The 20,193-nt window shown below is 42.5% G+C and overlaps 1 protein-coding gene across 3 annotated transcripts in view; it reads right to left on the bottom strand.

Moving 5' to 3' along the window:
* Window positions 1-643: 643 nt before the first annotated feature.
* Window positions 644-20,193, bottom strand: part of cux2b (cut-like homeobox 2b) — an 81,937-nt gene continuing 62,387 nt past the window's right edge. For 2 of the 3 annotated variants that reach the window (XM_037259794.1, XM_037259796.1), the window contains exons 6-22: window positions 18,286-18,439; window positions 16,590-16,666; window positions 15,541-15,607; window positions 13,717-13,765; window positions 13,044-13,148; window positions 11,526-11,717; window positions 11,380-11,438; window positions 11,245-11,293; window positions 11,027-11,126; window positions 9,726-10,349; window positions 8,646-8,747; window positions 7,706-8,535; window positions 6,879-7,038; window positions 5,816-6,127; window positions 5,554-5,742; window positions 5,197-5,473; window positions 644-4,704 (exon numbers count right to left, since the gene is read on the bottom strand). In XM_037259794.1, the coding sequence (XP_037115689.1) occupies window positions 3,894-4,704; window positions 5,197-5,473; window positions 5,554-5,742; window positions 5,816-6,127; window positions 6,879-7,038; window positions 7,706-8,535; window positions 8,646-8,747; window positions 9,726-10,349; window positions 11,027-11,126; window positions 11,245-11,293; window positions 11,380-11,438; window positions 11,526-11,717; window positions 13,044-13,148; window positions 13,717-13,765; window positions 15,541-15,607; window positions 16,590-16,666; window positions 18,286-18,439 (4,157 nt within the window). In that variant the 3' untranslated portion in view covers window positions 644-3,893. The remainder of the gene's footprint in view (window positions 4,705-5,196; window positions 5,474-5,553; window positions 5,743-5,815; window positions 6,128-6,878; window positions 7,039-7,705; window positions 8,536-8,645; window positions 8,748-9,725; window positions 10,350-11,026; window positions 11,127-11,244; window positions 11,294-11,379; window positions 11,439-11,525; window positions 11,718-13,043; window positions 13,149-13,716; window positions 13,766-15,540; window positions 15,608-16,589; window positions 16,667-18,285; window positions 18,440-20,193) is intronic. The other variant, XM_037259795.1, reaches the window with a different exon arrangement.

Here is a 20,193-nt window from a genome sequence, read left to right as displayed (position 1 = left end):
TAGTTCTGGCTGTTGTCATGTGGCGGACCTCAGCACCAGCAGGCCTCTCACCCAGCAAGCCTGCAGTTAGGGGTGGGGTGATATGTTGTCCTTTGTTTTCTTTCTTGCTTTGATGACTTGTATCTAGCCAGAGATGTTGGCAGACAGTCATGGAATAAAAACACGTTCCTCACTTCAGCCACAGTCATTCTTTTAGGCCTCAATATTCCATCTAGTGCTTTACATGCTATGTGAATCAACCAGTCAATTCTCACATTGTATTTTTCATATTTATGACTTATTCTCGTCCCTTAAGTGGAAATTTAACTAGGAATTATTAATAATCAGTATGTGTAAGAAACGGAGTGCCCCAAAATCAGATTTTGCTTAGTATGGCTAGTATGATGCAATACATTTCTACACCACTGGTCGGTGTCAAATACAACATACCAAATGAAACATGCTGTGTGACGGAAGAGCGATAAAATTGACCAAAAGCCACTTAAACAAGGCCATTAAATTTACAGACTACGTGTTGTAATAACAGTAGCAAAATAATTCTGCTATTCTGGAAATCTTATGGTATTCTGGAAATAGAATATGTGCCGATTTCTGAAGGGTATCTATTTGTTTTCTTTACAGAAATAAAAACACGACACGGCAATGTCTTAAAACAATTATGTATTGAATGATGGCTTACAACTTCATTGCAAGAAGGTACCTCATCCACTCTTAACATTGAATAGCATGACGTGAGTTCTTCTTGACACATGGTAGACTTTCAAGGGATTTTGCAATAAACCTTCAATGTCTTGTCATTATCATCTCCATATCCACTGCTGGGTGAAGTATTACATTTTTGAGGACCAATTCCATCCATTATCTGTACTGCTCATCCTCAATCTATTCTTCATTCATTTAGTGACTATTGTCAGTTTCAATAAAAAAACATAATGAGTAAATATTGTTTTACAAAAAGCTTTGCTTTTGTAAATAACATGGTTAAAAGCCCAGACGCTCTTTAATCACACCTTTTTACCAGGCATTACTCCTCTGAGGATAATTCACGGGGTACGTAGATGATATGTCACAAAATGATTTAAATATTTATATGACAGCAATGTTAAGAGGGAAGCTAATGATTTGTTGTTAGAGTGGATTCATGATGAAATTGTGCACCAAATGTATCAGCTGCACCATGCATGGACTTCACTATAGTAAAAAGACTGATAAAATGTTGCTGTGCAAGAACAACACAAAAACACAGCCTACTACCCCTTTGCCATGTGACCTAAATGAAATATTTGCATGCAAAACTGAGATTTTCATGAGAATAACCGCCTTGTTAAATACATTTCTTTTTCTGCCACTTGCCCATGTTTCACCACAAACCCCCCCAGCATAACTATACATTATTTTATGCAAAAAAAAAAAAAAAGAGACGGTATGAAGACCAGAAAACATTTTAGCGGCTCAAGAAATATAGAGCGCAAAGTCGAATGTTTTCCAAAACGCCAGCCATTCACATCACACCAGTAGTTTCAATCTGAGATTTTTGATTCATCTGTACACAGAATTTAACCGCAACAACCGCTTCCTGAGAAAGTTGCCATTCCGTATTCTTACAACTTTAACAGGTCGCATAAGTTATTCCCAAAAAGACATATTGTATTTGTTTGTCAGAATCACAGACACAGAGGAGGAAAACTGTTTGAAGAAAGACTACCCTGAGAGAATGCCTTAAATGAGGGTGAGCTTGTTAGACCAGCACTGGCATGGATGGGTTTGATTTATTAAACCTCTACACTCTAATTAGAATCAGCACAGTTTGCTCCAAGAATTTAAGATGTTATTCAGAGTAATTGTGTAATATAGTTCTCTACATAATACAATCCAAGTCTTCTGACCTGTGAAGACATGTGCAAGTGTTTACTACCAACTTCAATAATACAGTCGAGGCAAAGACTTGCAGACACTAAGGATAACGTTGATATTTGACTTTTTTTTTTGAGTCCTCACAATTATCAAAATCTAAGTGCTGTAAGTAGTTCATACACAGGGTATTGAATATCTAATTATGGTTCAGAGTATCAAATAGAAGCAAAATACATAAATAAATAAAAAAACATTTTGCAAGCATGACCAAAAAAAAAAAAATCGACTCACAAAATACAAGTGGGCAAATATAACATACGGGGATAACTGTAACTGTGTGCGTCCCAGGATAAAATGTGCTAAGAATTTTTCCCCCCAGATTAATGAGGTCATACCAAAATGATCATGCTCTCTGTAGTGTCATAACATGCGTTAGAGGTTGTGGTGTTTCATCAAGTATACATTATTACTCAAGCTACAGTACAAGATCCATTTTGAGAAAGTGCACTCAGTCAGTCAGGTGTTGGCTGTGAGGAGGATCAATGACAAATAAATGAGCTCCTTCCATGAAAACAAAACAAAACTTGATACTTGTTTGCATGTCAAATACACAAATAAGTCAAATAAGTTGTTCCCCTCCATTTAGTCATACCAGCGTGCGTCATGTTCATGTACGGCACATGTCAGAAAAGTTCCAGGACCGGTGTCACAAAAGACATTTCTCAGCTGGCGCGTCTTCCACCGATACATCTTCAAAACGAGTCTTTAAATTTCTTTGGGTGCTCCCGGTTGCCTTGTGAGGCGTGTTGTCAAGGAGAAGCAACCACAAGCTGTCCAGCCACAACTCCAGCCTTTTTTCTGAGTGAGGATGTCGCGGTAGACATAAACTGGTTAATCTCGCCCAGGAGGAAGAGAAAATTCATAGCCTGCATTTTGGATGGACTATATATCTTTTGCGACACTAGTCCTCTAACATTTCTAACCCACCTTGTATGAGGATTAAGCACACAGTCCTGGCATGGTGTGCATTTAGATCATCTGAGGTCAACCTTGTCTCGTGTGTCTTGGACACTCTTACGTCTGATAAAGTGTGTCTTGGATGGACAAAGAGGGCATTGTGAAAGAAATAATTGTGTAAACTGTGCTTGTGCGTAGTGGATGTCAAACTGGCTACCCTAAGCACCTCAACAATAATCTCAACAGTCGTTTAAAGAAAAAGGGGAAAAGAAAATAGTCAAAAGTACTCGACTCATCACATTTGTCACTTCCTTTGTTGTTTTTTGAGGTTTTCAACATTTTTCTCTCGTTTTCACTCAAGTATAAGGTCAGCGCACAGGAGGACTAACTACAGAGAATAACAGGGTCAAGTGAGTACCATGCTACATCAGGTTTCCAGAAGGCTATTGCAGACAATTCTACATCATGTACAACCACATTTTATACGCGTGTTACAAATAGTTTAAAACATCGCTAAGGAATTAATTACAAGGTATTGAATATTTAGAGTCTTAAGGGACTATTTCTCAGTCAGTGAAAGGATTACATGTTGCTTGACTTATCAGTCCAGTCTTAAAGACAAAATTTGAAAAATTGCTATTCAAAAAGTAGCAAATTTGGTCAATGTATCTTTTCAAATAGTTATAGTGCTTTTAATGGCTTTAAGACAGGGGTCTTTTTAATCTCACCCAGTGGCAATCTACAGGATTTCAGCGTACATCTTTATGACACCATAGCTGCAAAAGTCTCCACGTCAAGTCCAGTAGGTAAAAGGACAGCTTGCTGTCATACATAGCTCAAAGTAGTACGCATTAAAAAAGAATGAAAACAAACACATATTTAGAAACGTTTCGTCCCCCACATTCAGGTCTTGTGGGGAATTTAGCATAATGTTTGTTTCCATTTTCAACAAGTTTTCACTTGGGAAGGGCAGGACTTTCAGGAGCCAGGCTCCATTGCAAGTCTTCAGGGAAGCTTTTATTTGTTATGCTGCAGCACAATCAAAAGCTCAACAGCAGCACTACAAACAAGTGAGCGGAGACCTAAAACTCCCATTCCAGTGTTTCCTCTCGATTGGCTGCTCTCTCTAACCTGTGGATGATATTATTGAGGTTTGCCATTTTCTCATTGCGTCTCTGACTGCTTCTGTTGATCTTGGGGCTTTGGAAAGGTGGGGGCGCATTCGGGTCCAGGCTGTGACTGGTGCTTGTTGAGGGCGGGTTGGGCAGCGAGGGGGATATTGGAGCAGAGGAAGAGGGCACAGGAGAGACTGACATCATGAGACCTGGCGAGGACGCAGCAGAGGGCGAGTTGAGGGAGACCTCCAAGCTGCTGCGGCAGGCTTCCGACGAAGCCTTGAAGCTTACCGGGTCAACGGGCGACTTTCCAGAGTTTTCCCCCTCGTGCCTGGACTGATTCACTCTCTGGGGGGCATCGAGAGAGGTGGTGCTAGTGTACACGACGGCAGCCTGACTGCTCAGCCCCTCTTCCTGCCCCGCGGTCTGGCCTGCTAAGAGGGGCCCATGACAGCCAACGGCGGGGTCCTCGTGTTCACTTTTAAACGGTGGGAATTGCACTGCAGTGGAAAAACACTGAGCTCTCGTTTGTCTCACGGAGCCCTCTTCCCCCACCTCCGCCACGATCTCTCCGTCCGCTGCCTCCTGTTTGATGTGAGGAAGTGCAGCGTTGCTGAGAGGAAGGCTGGAGTGGTTGTGTCCTGAGGGCTGCTGCAGCCTCCTCTCCTCGCCGTCAGAGCGAGGGCTCCTTGTTAGTGAAGGCGAGTAGCTCTGATGCTCAGCATCGGTGTCGTTGTCCGGCAGACCCTCCATCAGCACTTCACGTCTCATCCTAGACCTGCATAAAACACCGCAATTAGACTGGAAATGTTTCCCTTGCTGACAATTTGGGTCTTAAAATGAAAACGTTTGGGAACCTTACTAGGAAAAATAATAGCAAACAAACAAACAGCATTGATCAGCAAGTTTTTGCTCCGAGCAGGACAGATTCTTTTTGTTGCCTGGCTGGTAGCTGGTGAAATCAGAAAGACTCCAGCTATCGCCAACTCCTCCATCAACACGCTGGTCCTGCTCGCGGGCAGGCTGCACAGTGACCAAAAGTTCGAATCTGGGCTGTTTTATTTGTTTTGCTGGCGACGCCAAGCAAAACACAACAAAGCCATGCAGGGCTTTTTTTTTTTTTTTCCAAACAGAGAAAGACCTTTTCAACAGACACGATCCAAAATCTTGCAAATCCATATTTTTGGCCTGCTTTCCTATATCCGCTTGTGTAGTTATGACAAGTACATGAAACTAGCAAAGGTCATCAGAAAGAGTTGCATTGACTGGCCTGTAGTTGTGAAACCAGTTGATAACAGTGTTGGTTTTGAGATGGAGCTGGGCAGCTAGCATCTCAATGGTATTCTGAGAAGGGTATGGCTCCAAGAGGTAGACTTTCCTCAGGGCTTCTTTCTCCTCTGCTCCCAACACCACTCGAGGCTTCTTCACCTGACCATAGGAACACAGGTCCAGCGAGGCTAAGGCTGGACTCACACACTCGGAGCGAGTACTGGGTGAGTCACTATCTGAGCCTGTACTCAGTAACCCATAACGCCTCTTCAGGTAAGCTGCGATGGAAACAGAGAGAGAACATCAACAAAAAGAAACATCATCATGACATAATGGAGATAAGGCAAAAATAGGTAACCTTTCTTTTCCATCTTCTTCATAGCCCTCAACTTTTCCACATTGTGGGGATCATTGAGCCACAGTTGCATGCGCACAAATGGCTCTCTTCCTTTGAGGCTAAGTTTGTGCCAGGGTTTGGGCCGAGACAGCAGGTCAGACACAGAGCCTTGAGTGAGACCCAGAATTGTCTCCCCGAAGAGACGCTGGCCTGTAGGGAAACATACATACATATCTTTGATAACTGCAGTACTTTGGATGAGCTGACTATCTAATAGACTCACCTAGGTTATTGTCTGTTAACACCTCTTTTACTTTTTTCGTGATGGCGTAGGTGTCCAGCTCAGAGGACATGGCTACCAGCTCCTGGATGCCAAGTGGGTTAGCGGGGTGATGTAAGGCTATGAGGCTGGAGGTTGACTTCCCGCCCTCGGGCTGGGGAGGTAGCCCCAGGACCAGACTCTCAGGCTGCTGGTTCTCCTTGCTGCTCTCCAGAGAGAGGCTCACCGGTTCAACCAGTGGACTCGGCTGACCCTCTGCTGGACTCAAGGGTGGGGACGGTGAAGACTGCGTGATGACTGGACTTTTATCCGAGGCTGATAGACAGCAGATGTAAAAAGAACAGTTATTCAAAGATGCCAAATATTCAGATTTGTCCATAGTTTGTTACAGCCAATTGCCATATATTTCGGCGTTACGGCTAAGTCGACAGAGAAGGTATCACACGTGTAGTCCAAAGTATTGTGGCAAATGGTTGGTGGACAATATTTAGACTCTACAAACTAAGTGCGTTTTTGTTGATGATGTCATCATGTTTTCAAGCGAGTGTAACGACTCACTTATCATCGCCCCGTGGTGGCAAATAAGATACACTTCACACAAGATTCCTTTTCACAAAAGGAGAACAAGTAGTAATAAACAGGAGAGGACTGCTAAGCCATAGTCAAAACTAGTCTTGAGATGCCAGAATAAGTTTCATAGCTGAAAAGTACATTAATACATAATATATTAAATATTTATAATATCAGTGATGTTAATTATTACATTACCAGGGAGGTATTTTGATGTCTTTTGCGTATTCTCAAATGGGCCTGAAAATGTCTACCGCTGATTGAGGTGGTTGTTCGAATCCACATCATCGTGCTTCGTTTTGCATTTGACTTTTGAGCTACACACAATAAATATTTATTTAACTCTAAAACAACAACTGTGGTTAACTAAAGGACCATACTACACATAACAAAATCAAAATGATCCCGACAAACAATACAGAATGTCTCTGATTGATGATATGGGCACATGCACAAGAGCTGTTCCATTGAAACTGGTCTTTGAATGCAGACTTACCTTGACCCTGGTGCGGGGCCTGGTTGAGGGTCTGACCTAGCTGATCAAGTAACCAGAGTTGCATGCGGATGAAGGGTTCTCTGCCTTTCTGAGTCAGCTTGCTCCAGGGTTTGGGCCGTGATAGCATGTCACTCACGCTCCCCTGAGAAAGCCCAAGCACCTGTGCAACATATAATTTTTTTTATATATGACTCCACACACTGTATGAAAGAGTAAAGACGTGCCAATTGTGTATGTAACGCATCGTTTAAAAGTGATGCAGCTCCAAAAGCAGCCTCTAGAGGTCAGCACAACACCATAAATATGGAAAAAGAGCTTTCTAATTAGGCCATCAAACTTGGTATCAAAGTAGGATGCATTGAATAAAAAATATCAAACATTTAAAATGAGAGCAACAATCAATAAAGGTCTTTGTACTAATGGGCCAAATTCAAGTTGAGAGTTGAGAAAAGTTTTTTTTTTAAAAACAGTGATGTCTTATAATGATCTAATTTGCCACATTCGTAATCAAAGACTGAATAACATATTTGATTGGTGTTTGGGGCCAGATGAGTGAACATTTGCATCTTTTATTAAAGTAAAAGATTTGCAAATGGTACAAGCATGGGGAAAAATAAAATCTTCATTTCAAAAATCTGTCCATTTGCAGCAACAATAAAAGTATAACAATGCAAGTCTTGCTTAGACCGTGAAGTAAATCAAAACAGCTTTTTAAAACCGTTCCAAGTGAGTAAATCCGTGAGCAAGCGAACAATCGAGCAGCTGAAATGTACGTGAAAAGAATATAAGTTTTTGGATTTTTTAATGATTCATGTGAACGAACTGACCTTTTCACCAAAGATCCTCTGGCAGATGCCATTCTTTGCCAGCTTCTCCTTTACTTGCCTGGTCAACTCGATGGTATCCACCTCCCGGTACATGTACAACTCGTACTGTTCTGGAGTCAGCGGTGGCACGGTGGGCTTCAAAGCTCGTGGAATGTACGCTGGATAGTAAGAAAGGCGGCCGGGACTAGGGCCCGGGGACTCGCCACTGACTGAGGTGTCCGACTCCACCTTCACCTCCATGGGCCGGCCCAGCCCGAGCTCTTCTTCAGCCGCAGAGGCCTCTTCGCTGAGACACTCACCGTTCTCCAGGCGAGGCCAGGGCCGGGTCAATATGGAGGGACCGGAAGAGGAGGAAGACACGGAGGGGGAAATGGAGTTAAAGGGCCGGGAGCTTCCCACCCCGAAGCCCATCGACCCCCGCTCCTGGGACCAGTGCTGGTCAAAGTAAGTGCCAACCTCTCCGATCTCTGATTTGACTTTGCGGATGATATTTTGAACAAAGACAGCTGGGGAGAGAACGCTGAGGGGTGTCTGGGGACTGCTGATGGAATTGGCCATGCAAACAGTAACGCAGCCCCCCTCCTCTTGTTTAATGGAGATGGGCAAAGGCAGGCCTTTGGATCGCTCATGGGGCCCCAGACGTTCCACTTGGACTCCTGTGCCAACTGTCGAGACTCTTGCGCAGCCTTCCATATCCATCAAGACCTGTTGCTGGGACTCCATTTCCCTCCTAGCCTGCTGTAGGATGTTCTTAATGGTTTCGTCAGAGCTGTTGCCTGCCCCGTTACTGCTTCTGCCCAAGGAGGTGTTCACGGGTGTCTTGCAGTCCCCTGAAGAAGAAAGGCAGTCGTTCAGACGATGATACAAACTTGATCACTGCATTTTCGCTAAGATAGGTGAAATAATGAGTATAAAGCCTGATTTGTGGTTCCAGACTCACCTCCCCTCTGGGATTGGATCTCCTTCTTGGCCTGCTCCAGGATATTCCTGATGGCGTCGTCTGACCCAGTTTCTGGAGTTCGGATGCGTGGAGTGATGCTCCCTGCCATAAGGGGTAGGAGGAGAGACAGCAGAAAGGAGGGGTGAGTGGGATGGTTGATCAGAGAGCAGTTTCAAGGCTTTACTTTTGACTGGTAGATCAATGGCTGCCTTTGAGTGTGTGCTGTCTGAAGGTTCTGTATACGGGAAGCTCAACTTTCAAAAGCTATGAATCTAGGGAGAAAACAAAGTTGAAAAGCAAGACTACAAACATGGCACAAGAAGTCAAGGATGAGGTCCAAGTTGGTTTTAAGTCTAATAAGCCACCAATTGACATTTTGGGTAAAGTGGCTGGAATCTATCTTGCAATCATTGAAATTATGTGGACTTCTGCCAGACAATAAGCAAATTATTTTTTTAAGGGAGCCAATTCCTGTTTTTATGTGGAAAATGCTTATTGTGGCATATTTCCACTTATTCAAGAATTTGGCGGGGGGGAGTTAAAAAAAATAGATCTATAAATTAACTGATGAATATTTTTAGATTCCATGACACTGTCAATTATTCTATAATTCTATAATTGAATAATCAGATAAAAGTTTAGTTTATAATCAATCAGACAATCACAAAACAAAGTACTATCCACGTTTTCCTGCGAACGCATTTACTGATGATGATTGTGAGCATTGCTGTTAAATGTACCCTATTAATTATTTACAGGTGAAATTATATATATAGTTTACATATTGTTTAGACTGAACATACAGTACCACATGGTGCAAATTCTAATCTTTTTGGACGTCTCAGTAGCTCTAAGAGTTATAAGGGTTGGTCATGTCTGATTTGGTCTCCTGATATTCTGGGACTGGGCTAACCCACAAATACTGAATCTGTGTGTAACTGACAGCCATTGCCATGCAGTGCGTGTGTGTGTGTGTGTGTGGTGGTGGGGGTGGGGGCGGGTGTGTGTGTGGGGGGGGTCCTTAAACAACATGCTAATAAACAATGTGTTTCTGTTCATTATGTGGTGTCTTCCATTCACCTCTTTGGCGGACCTGGATGGTCCTGAGTGCCAGGATGTTCTGCTCATCAGAAAGGAACTGCTTCATTTTAATGAAGGGCTCTTTGCCTTTCACAGTCAACTTTCTCCAGGGTTTGGGCCTGGCCAGGATCTCACTGACTGAGCCTTGCGAGAGGCCAAGCACATAGTGGCCAAACACACGCTGGCCGATGTTATGCTTCAGCAGCTGCTCCTTCACCTGGAACGCGATCTCCGCTGTGTCGACTTGGTCGTCGTCCCCTGCAGTCGAGCCACCACTTTCGGACTGGTCACTAGGCAAGCCTGCGTCACTGCTGCCGGACCCTTGAGTGGCTGACATGAGGGCCACCTTGGCTGCGTAGAGTGCAGTGGGAAAAGCCATATGGCCTTCCTTTTTAAAATGTGGGGAGAGAAGATGCTTGTGGAGGAGGTGGTCTCCTGAAAGCCGGTCACCAGAACACGGTGACACGGAGAAGGGACGAGGCAGATCGTGGCTGGAGGACGACCCATCCAGTGTGGGAGGACCAGGACTGGGGGAGGCGTGACTACCATCCACTTGAGAGCATGACGAGTTGGAGCCGGGCGGCCTGCCTGTCTCGCGGGCTCCATCCTCCGACTGGTCATCATCTACAGATTGACAGTGACATGTTCTGCTTTTATTGTATACTGTAGTATGTACATCTCATGATAACAATCGAACAAAAATTGCTAAAAATGGCTTATACGTTTTTTTAATGACCCAAAAATGTTTTCAACCATCTTATAATTATGCATTTTTATGAGCTAGGTCATTTTTCAATAAAGTTTTCTTCGCTAAAAAATCATTCTACATTTTACAGCATAGACAACTTAAATATTGTTGACTGTAGACATTAGTCAAAAACAAAAATTATTTGACTTATTGAAAAGGTTATTGATTTTTTTTATTTTAAGTATGAGTGACTTCTAAAATTGTATAATATCAGATGTAAATTACATTTTATATTCATGGTTCCCTGTCGTAGTACTTGTCATTTTTAGTGGTTGTAATTCTGATGTTTGGGAATTGACAAGATGTAAAAAAAAAAAAGGTTAATAACATATTGACCATAGAATAAATTAAATATTTAAAAAGAAAAATCTATTTAACCAGTTCAGAAAAGCGTTCAATCTTAATTTGTAGTTTCTTGTGCCCATGTGGTATTTCTAGAGTTCTTTGATTTTGCATTTTGCAGAGCAGAACAAGGTTGGCCAGTGGTCACCTCTGGTTTGCTAGCTATGAAAAAACTAATTATTTAAACAGGCACGTTAAAAGGCACATTTACCAGTGCTGTGCGATAGTCTGGCCTTTTCCATCAGATATTTGTGAGAGGGAAGAAACGCCTCTTTATCCAGTAGAAGTGCCTCTGTGGCCTTGGCAGAATCCTGTACACACAAACAGATCGAGCAAAACTGTAATTAGGTGACGTTTGAAAATAATCATAGAAAGACAACAAAAAGTGTTTGCCAAGGCTGAGCGGAATATGTGCAAAAGAACCCATACCTGGGATGAGCTGCCATTTGCAGAGGCCAGCTTCATTACCTTTAAGATACTATGGGCAGAGACACAATAACTTCATTAATTCATTCATTTATCCAATAAGCAATGATGTGCATTTGCTCCACAATAAATTGTCACCTGAGTTCAGTTTTAATCTCTTCATAATCCATTTGGGATTTCAGTTTAGCTTCTAATCTCTGAAAAGAAACAAAAAAAGATTTTATTACTATAAATATAAATAAATGATCAGCAGGACAATCATTTAACATGTCAGTGCCACTCACCTCAATAGCTTTGGTCTTGTAGGCCAACTGTCTTTCTAGCTCTACGATTTGATTGGCTGAGGTCTCTTGAACCTCCTGTAGGGTGAACTGAAGGCGCTGAATATTTTCAAGAAGACGAATGATTTCACGGTCTTTCGCAAGCAGAGTGGCCTCCAGTTTGGAAGGCAACGCTTCGCATCGCTCATTGTTCTCCTGCCAAGTCGAGGTGATGTGAAAAAAAGAGAGAGAAGCGGATACGCAAGAGTGAGATTAACAACGTCCATATTAGAATTTACATTGGAAATCATGGAAGTATTGTCTCCATTCAAGTCAAACTGGACTAGCTCCACCGACGGTGACTCCGGGAAGCATTCGCAGTGCTGCACTTTTTCCACATTTTCTAGTTAGAGCCGGCATAACGTCCTCATTGCAAAGAGTATTGATTCCCCCCTCCTCCAAATTCCCCAAACAGCATATGACCCCAACAACATGAGCATAGGGATTTCTTTTTATCCAAGCATTGGAAATGGCTTTGTACCTGTTTACAGATCGATAGCTTGAGATCACATCATTTCTCACGTGTTCTTGAATTTTCTTGGATCTTGGCATGATTTGTTCATTTTTTTAGATCCGATAGTCCATTTCACTTAGTCCCGAGATTGTCAACCGGTAGTCCGCGGCCGGCGGCTCGGTGGCGCAATGGGTAGCACGTCCGCTTCACAGTTAGGAGGGTGCGGGTTCGATTCCACCTCCGGCCCTCCCTGTGTGGAGTTTGCATGTTCTCCCCGGGCCCGCGTGGGTTTTCTCCGGGCACTCCGGTTTCCTCCCACATCCCAAAGACATGCTTGGTAGGCCGATTGAAGACTCCAAATTGTCCCTAGGTGTGGGTGCGAGTGCAAATGGTTGTTTGTCTCTGTGTGCCCTGCGATTGGCTGGCAACCGGTTCAGGGTGTCCCCCGCCTACTGCCCGATAACGGCTGGGATAGGCTCCAGCACTCCCGCGACCCCCGTGGGGACTAAGCGGGTCAGGAAATGGATGGATGGATGGATAGTCCGCGGCCCTCTAGTGGTCCGTGGCGATATTTCAGGTGGGAAATAATTGTAACACTTTTAAAAATAAAATTGATTTATTATTTAGACTTGATTTACTTTTCCAGCTAATTTTGCGAATGGTTTGCCCATCCAAATGATGTCAAATGTAGCCGAGATTCCCAAATTAGACATACAGATGCAAATAAATAGCCTGTATATGTCCATCCTTTTACTTTTTACTTTTTCACTTAGGGCTAGATATGCTAAGGTTACACTTCGCTAATCACACAGTCATATCAAATCACAATAGCCTCGTGAGTGATGGGTAGTCAGTCCAGGTTTATTCGGCCTTTTGTTCCATAAATGTGAACTACAGAAACAGAATATAAAAAATGGATGAACCCATGTTCAGTTCTTTTAAGTGTTTTTTTGTTTATAGTGAAGTAAAATAATGCGCATTGTCAGAAACTAGAAAATAAAGTCAGACGAACAAGATGGAATTCTTACCTTACTAGTGCCATCTTGTTGTTGACAGCTCGCTGCAGAGGCATTTGGCCCAGTGACTAGCTGCTCCTTTAGCCTCTGCACTTCCTTCTGGGCCACTTCTGCTTTCTGTGAAAACATTTGGCTCGGTTACAGTTGTCAAGCATCTGGATGATAATAACAATATGATAAAGGGGGGAAAGAGAAGAGCCATCTGCTAGAATCGCTGCCAAGTACAGTGCAGTGTAGTCATTGGTTTGATTCCTCTAGTGCAGCTGTTGAGTCTGCTGACTTGATATTGTGTTTGCTGCTTTGTCACACCTTTCCAATTATTGATCCATTTTGAAAACGCAATCAGTAAAGACATTCAACAGAAGCCCAAGTAGTAGAAGAAAGGGGGCATCACCAGGAAACCAAAGCAATGAAAAAGAGGGGCGAGGAACCCTGGTGTTCAGAGCTCCGACATCAATCGAGCTCCGCGGTCTCCTCTGTTGAGTGCAGCCATGCTACTGTAGCGCGCCCACCAACGGGGGTTTAGGATTACATTCTCTAATCACACGCTCAGGGGAAGGGAGGAGGGTTTGGGCAAGAGGGGGGGCAGGACAGAGGGTGTCTTAATTAAAGCCAATGCATGATTACGGACAAAAGTGATTACCCTAACAAAGGAACGTCTCAATCAGGGACGGGAACAACTTACCTGGTTTGCCTTCTCGAGTTTGGCCATGATGATGTTGACTTCTTCAATCCTGGGAAACACAAAAAACATGTCGTTAAGAATAATATTACATGCTCAAATCTGATTCTACGCATATTGTTAAATGTGGAAAAAATTTCATTTGGAGGATGCCAACAGTGTACTTAAGCTTGCCCAGATAGTGTCTGCCCTTGATTTTATTTAAATATGTTTTTCATATCACCAGTAATTACCAAATTGAGCTTACCTTGAAATCATTTAGCTGAATGAAAAAAGTCCTGCAAAATTTTCCCAGGTGACTAGAAATATATATTTCTCAATTTCGCATGAGCTTTTTAACCTGACCACATTCAACTACAGCATCAAACAGACTCATGAATGGATGATTTTCTTTATCATTAGCACTGGAAAATGATTAGAGAGATTTTAATTGCATGTTACATATAATAAAATGTAACCTCCAACTTGTCTCCCTATATCTGATAATTAGTCTAATTTAACCAGGATCTCAGCAGGGTTATTCATGAGGTTTGTTTGAAGTTCAGTTGTTTCTTTTGCAATGTGGAACCTGATTTTCAAAAGGTAGATAAGAATGGATTCATATCAAGGATCCTGCGAGGGAATTAACTATGATGAATTAACTGATGTTCCGACATATAATGGTGCTGCTAGCCAAAGATAGACTTGCTCAAAGATTTCATTGAATTGACCTAAAATGTATTCTTGTGCACAATTGAATGTTTGCAATTCTGACTTTTCAAGATTTGATTCTTTGAGGACCTACTATTTATAATTGCCTACTAAATCCAGTGCAATTATTAAGTGAAAAGTACACAACAAACAACATGGAGTTTGTTAGACCCAACAGCCATTCTTGGCATAAACAATCAGTGTTGTGTGGCAAAACCCCGGTTTGAGAAAGTAGCGGTTTTGTCAGGGTCCAAGAATAAGCTTGGGAAAGACAGCACTTGGCTGACAGCAAGCACTAACAGGTGTCAGCTCCACATTAAATGAACTTGTGCAGTGCAGAAAATGTTTTGTATTGATTGGCTGCTCAATTACTCAAGTTGGAGCAGACGCATAGTGGTTTGTACGTACAGAGCCTGGCAGTGAGAGGAATAGAGGCAGGGCCAGAGTTTAGAGGCTTTTGTTCATGGAAGATGAGGGTCAGTAGCGCTGCTGTCATCTGAAAGGAATGTGAACCCAGATAACAGTCCACGCACGTGAAATACTACCAACTACCTGCTGGACGCCATAAAGAAAATAAAGTGCCCAGTCCACGAAACTAGACGGCAGTGGGTCTTGAAACATCTGTACAATTGTGCCTTGGATTAAGCCTTGGAGAAAATCCATTAGCAGGAGCTGACTGTGCTCTGGAGCACAACTTGAACAAAAGAGTGTTTACTTTGAATGTCTATCGACATCCTTCATACAGGCTCAGATGCTTTTCAGGCAGGCATGCAGTGTATACGTAGCGTTCAAAAACCAAGACATTGTAGCGGTTTTCTGAAGCAATCTTTAAATGGAGCAATTCTTCTTGAGGGCTGTCAAGGCCCAACTGCCGGTGAAGGCAAACACAGAGCTCTCTCATCGACCCGCCTTAATGGCTGAGTCACTCTCTTGCACGGCTGCTACAATGGCATTCCTCAGCTTTACACACCACGTGAATTTATGTCGGCAAAATAAAGTCGAACCGTTTCAGCTCTTAAATTGCTTCAATAACCTGCAGTCACGAAGGACACAGAAATGGCAGTGTCGGTGGGCTCCACGTTGGATGAAAGGAGATTCCACACGGAAGTGACACATTAGAAGCAGATTCTTTCTTACTTGTTTGTCATCTCTTGGTTATATTTACACCGCAGGTCCAGCAGCTCAGTCTGTGAAGTATCCAAAGCTGTTCGGAGGCAAATAGTGACAAGCGCATGTTAACTCTTTTTATTTTTGAACTCTTTTTACCCAATTTACTGGTATCCAGGCGACTAATATTTAACCATTATCTGCATAGTACTTTGATGGATTGTGATTTCCCATGTTGAGACACAGATATTTTTTGTGTTAAGAGAAGTTGTTTAACCTTGCTAAAGGTTTTAACACTCGAGGCCTCTGATACAATAGTTTCTGGACAGAAAAAGCTTATTTTAAGAAAACCATTCAGACATTGACAATCTCTGAAAAAATTCTAACTAATAAACTTTAAATCTATGAACTTTGCCTTAATTATGTGCTGGCTTTTAACAGTTTTATGAATAAAAAAGGCTAAGGTCATGAAAATTAATTGGCATTTTGATAAAGTATCTACTTCATTAGCGTTTACTCTGTATTGAATCCAATAGTTAGTATTGCATACCACTAGCACGTAACTCCCACACATCGATACGTCATTAACCGGTTGCATCTGCGAATGCGTCTAATCATAGATTCTTTTTTAACTTATCCTGTCTGCAGAAAAAAAGCCTATTTGTGATTTTTCTAGCAAGAAACATTAACATGTCTAACATTAATTGTGCTGTTGCATCTTTTTGGTGGTCAATGAACAACCTCTTTAATTTAGACAAGTCGAAACCAGATTTTAGCATGATGGATTGTAACACTGCAAACCATCCAAATATGAAACCTCGTGTTAAATAAATACCTCTTTGAGAGTATTAAATAAAAAAACAATTGTGTATCAAGGGATTGGCAAATGGAGTGATAAAGCTTATTTTGATGTGTAGGTGTAATTCATGTGGCTGGTGGGTGTAATTACTTTCTGTTTAAATGACTACTTTTATTAAGGAGTTACACACAATGCTGGTGCTCATAAATTAATATCTAATATTCATGTTTCATAAGTTGTCATTAACGTTACAGGATATGTCAGTATTTCAAGCACTCACATGCATGCAGAACCTTGATTTTCTCCTCTGCCTCTGACAGCTTGCCCGCCAAACTAACGCCAGCATTCTCCTCCTCCCTGAGAGAAGAAACCATGTGACACATTATCATTTGTGTACACAACTTTATGCCTCAACATGTAAAATGTTAATACCAGCGTAGCTCCATCAATAGACAAAAGAGCTGTTAAGTGCCATTCAAGCATTTTAAGAGAACCTTTGAAGATCCACCTCAGGTCATTTATTTAATTGAACATGTGAAGCACTTCAATTTCTCTTGTAAAATCTCATTCTCACTGGGAATATTATCAATGAGGAAGTCTCATCAAAGCTTTCATCAGTACTATTTGCTCCTAATCAATCGTTTTGTGTTGTTTTTCTAATACCCAAAGATGCCATCCATACGTCCTTCTCATTTTAAGTGTGAGAAGGTTATAATGCTCCAGGAAACAGTAAATCTCACTTTTCACCCATACGGGACGACAAGGGACAATAAAACATTGTTTTTGCTGTAGGCCTATGCAAACACTTGAAAGGCAAACAGTTCACCCTCGCCCTCACTTGGATTATTAGACCACGATCTCGTGCTGTGAACACCTCAGTATGTTCCTGTGGTTCAAAGTTAAAGTTAAAGTTAAAGTCCCAATGATCGTCACACACACCTGGGTGTGGTGAAATTTGTCCTCTGCATTTAACCCATCCCCGTGTGATTTTAATCCATCCCCTGGGGGAGAGGGGAGCAGTGAGCAGCAGCGGTGCCGCGCTCGGGAATCAGTTGGTGATCTAACCCCCCAATTCCAACCCTTAATGCTGAGTGCCAAGCAGGGAGGCAATGGGTCCCATTTTTATAGTCTTTGGTATGACCCGGCCGGGGTTTGAACCCACAACCTACCAGTCTCAGGGCGGACACTCTACCACTAGGCCACTGAGCTGGCTTCCTGCAACCAACCACAAGGGTCATTAGGAGATGAAATCAGGAATCTAGTGACACATTAAGCAGCTGCTTTGAGTGCACAGGAGGCGGACGTGCTCTGATTCACATAGGGACAACATTGAAGTTCTTACGCACTGCATCATAGGATACATTAACTTCTGAGACCACAGCATCATTCCAGCCAGGAGTGTTTGCCGTGTCTCAAATATCATCCAACCTTTTCTGGCTCACAGAATATTTGTCTGACATGCCCCAGTTTGTGGGCTTGTGGAGCACCCCATCGGATGTTGAAGTCAGTTATGCTGGGACACCGCAAGGGACTGACTGTCTTGTCTCAATTTCTGTTCACCTTTGACTTCCAAAGCAATTACGCAACATGCCACCTGCAGAAGTTCTCCAACAACACTGTATTACAATATAATGTATTACAGGAGGCAGGCAGGTGGACAATTCAGAAATCATTCAGTCTTAACACGTGCAAAACTAGTTGTGGACTATCGGGATCATCGGACGCACCACTCAGTCTATTACCAGATGGTACAACAGTAAATGGGGCTTTATCAAGTATGCCTGATCACATTCAAGAACTCATTTAAAGACCGTAGTTCGTAATAGTTGAGCTTGCAAAATGGAATTGCCTTTCACAATCTTAAAATAGGGGAAAAAAATCTTTTTTTGACGGGTACCCTTCAGGCTGGTTCAAGTACAGACAGCTACCGTACATTTTGTGTTTCTGAAAGATACATGATTATTGGCGGTCCTCACCCTTGTCCCTCAGTTTGGTCCTGGTAGATCTCCTGTGGAGAGTCTGGCGCTCCGGGTGCCGGCGTGCTATTGGGGGTCATGTCAGGGGCTGGAGAGGTTGAGTCAAAAGGGTCTCCAGTCTCTGCTGCGTTTGCAAAACCGTTGTCTGTGGGCTCTGTGTTGAATAATAAGGATATGAAGAAAATGGGAGAAAATGATTCACTTCTCGCGGAAATAACAGTATTTGAATGTGGCTTTCCCAACCAGGTGTATATGAGTAACCGAACCATTGTTAGAAGCAGACAAGGGGCGTGAATTAGTAAATGTTTGTGTGTGCAAAAATAGGCAAAAAAAATATTGTGTACACAGACAGACGTGGAAGCTGATTTGCACAGAGGATTGCGTCTGCCAAATGTGCACAATTTCTGTTCAGTTCATTTGGCACGTTCCGGGAGGAGTATGTGCAAATAGAATAATTTAGCACATACAATGTAGTTTATCCTCCCTGAGACAAATTGCGGAGGCGAACTTTGTGTCTTTGAATACCATGTAAATGAGAGGTGACATGGAAAATTGATCTTTACTACATTTTTTGAAACTATCACGACCAATTCGCTTTTCAGCAGTGTAATTTTGGAATATGTGGAAGATTTAAAGGAAAGTCAACCCCCAAATCTTCTTTGTAATAATATGTTCTGTGCAGCCCAACTAATCAAACCATTTTGTGAGTGGAATATCAATTAAACAGGCAAAATCCACCTGTTTTTAGCCATCTCAGGGGGCAGCCATTTTGCAACTTGCTGTCGACTGAAAACGACATCACAGTTGCCAGGTCTCAGGTCACAACCAATCACGGCTCAGCTTCAGAAAACTGGTGAGCCGTAATTGGTTGACACCTGATTCCTGGGCAACTGTGACGTCATTTTACCTAAACTCAAAACCATCTTTTAAATATAAATCTCCACCACATTAACACCTATCGTCAACGACTTGAGCAATCTGTTGTAACGAGTGAACTCGCAATTAGCGCCTGCTATTTAGGATTTTAGTCCATCAGGCCCAAAGAGTTATCACCACCATCATCATTATCATTATTTTACTCATTTTAATTCAATTCACACCCTCTTCTATATTTTTGTTGCAGACCACGCAGAAAACCAGCTAACACACAAAGGGCATGCAACAACAAATTACTTTCAGAGAGGTTCTGCTTTGTCCCAGGGCCACCTTGACAGTGGCCATGGTGCGGAGAAGCACCTTTGCAACACCTAATTTGATCTGTTCACAGTGGGATTTAAATCATGAACCTCTGGTTTCACAGTCCAAATGTTACCCATTAACACTCATGTAAAGTAGCTTAGTCGAATATGAAAGCATGCATTACCATGTTCAAGGTTAGTATACAAGATCTTGAATGATCCTTGAACGCACCTCAATCAAGGAGTCTTGTGTACTGTACTGATCAAAAAGTGTTTGGCAAAGCACTTCATAGTAAAAATTGGATTTGTTATGGGCTAATGAGCTCTCAGTAATAGAATGAGCACTTCAGGAGCACATTTTATCACTGGGAATACGTTTCAGAACCATCCTGTGATAAAGAGAAATTACAGAATAAAAAACACACACGATGACTCACACTTTTGAAATGAACACATGATAAACATATTGCTTTATTTGTCTTATTTTTTGTTTCTGTCACCAGGGCAGCATCCAATCAGCCAAGCCCAGACTTCCCTCTTCCTCCCTATTTCATCCAGCTCACCGAGGTGTTCCAAGAAGAAAGTAGCGTGTCTCGGCTCGTTCACAGGGCCTCTGCCCTGTGGGCCATGTCCAGAACACCTCATTAGCGAGTGTCCATGGGGCATCCTAACCAGATACCTGAGCCATCTTTACTCTGAGCCCATCCCAAGCTTCTCACCCTCTAAGGGA

The sequence above is a fragment of the Syngnathus acus genome, chromosome 9, assembly GCF_901709675.1.
Source record: "Syngnathus acus chromosome 9, fSynAcu1.2, whole genome shotgun sequence".
Classification (NCBI taxonomy): domain Eukaryota; kingdom Metazoa; phylum Chordata; class Actinopteri; order Syngnathiformes; family Syngnathidae; genus Syngnathus; species Syngnathus acus.
Note: the sequence above shows the minus strand (reverse complement) of the source record. Positions and strands in the feature narration are given on the sequence as shown.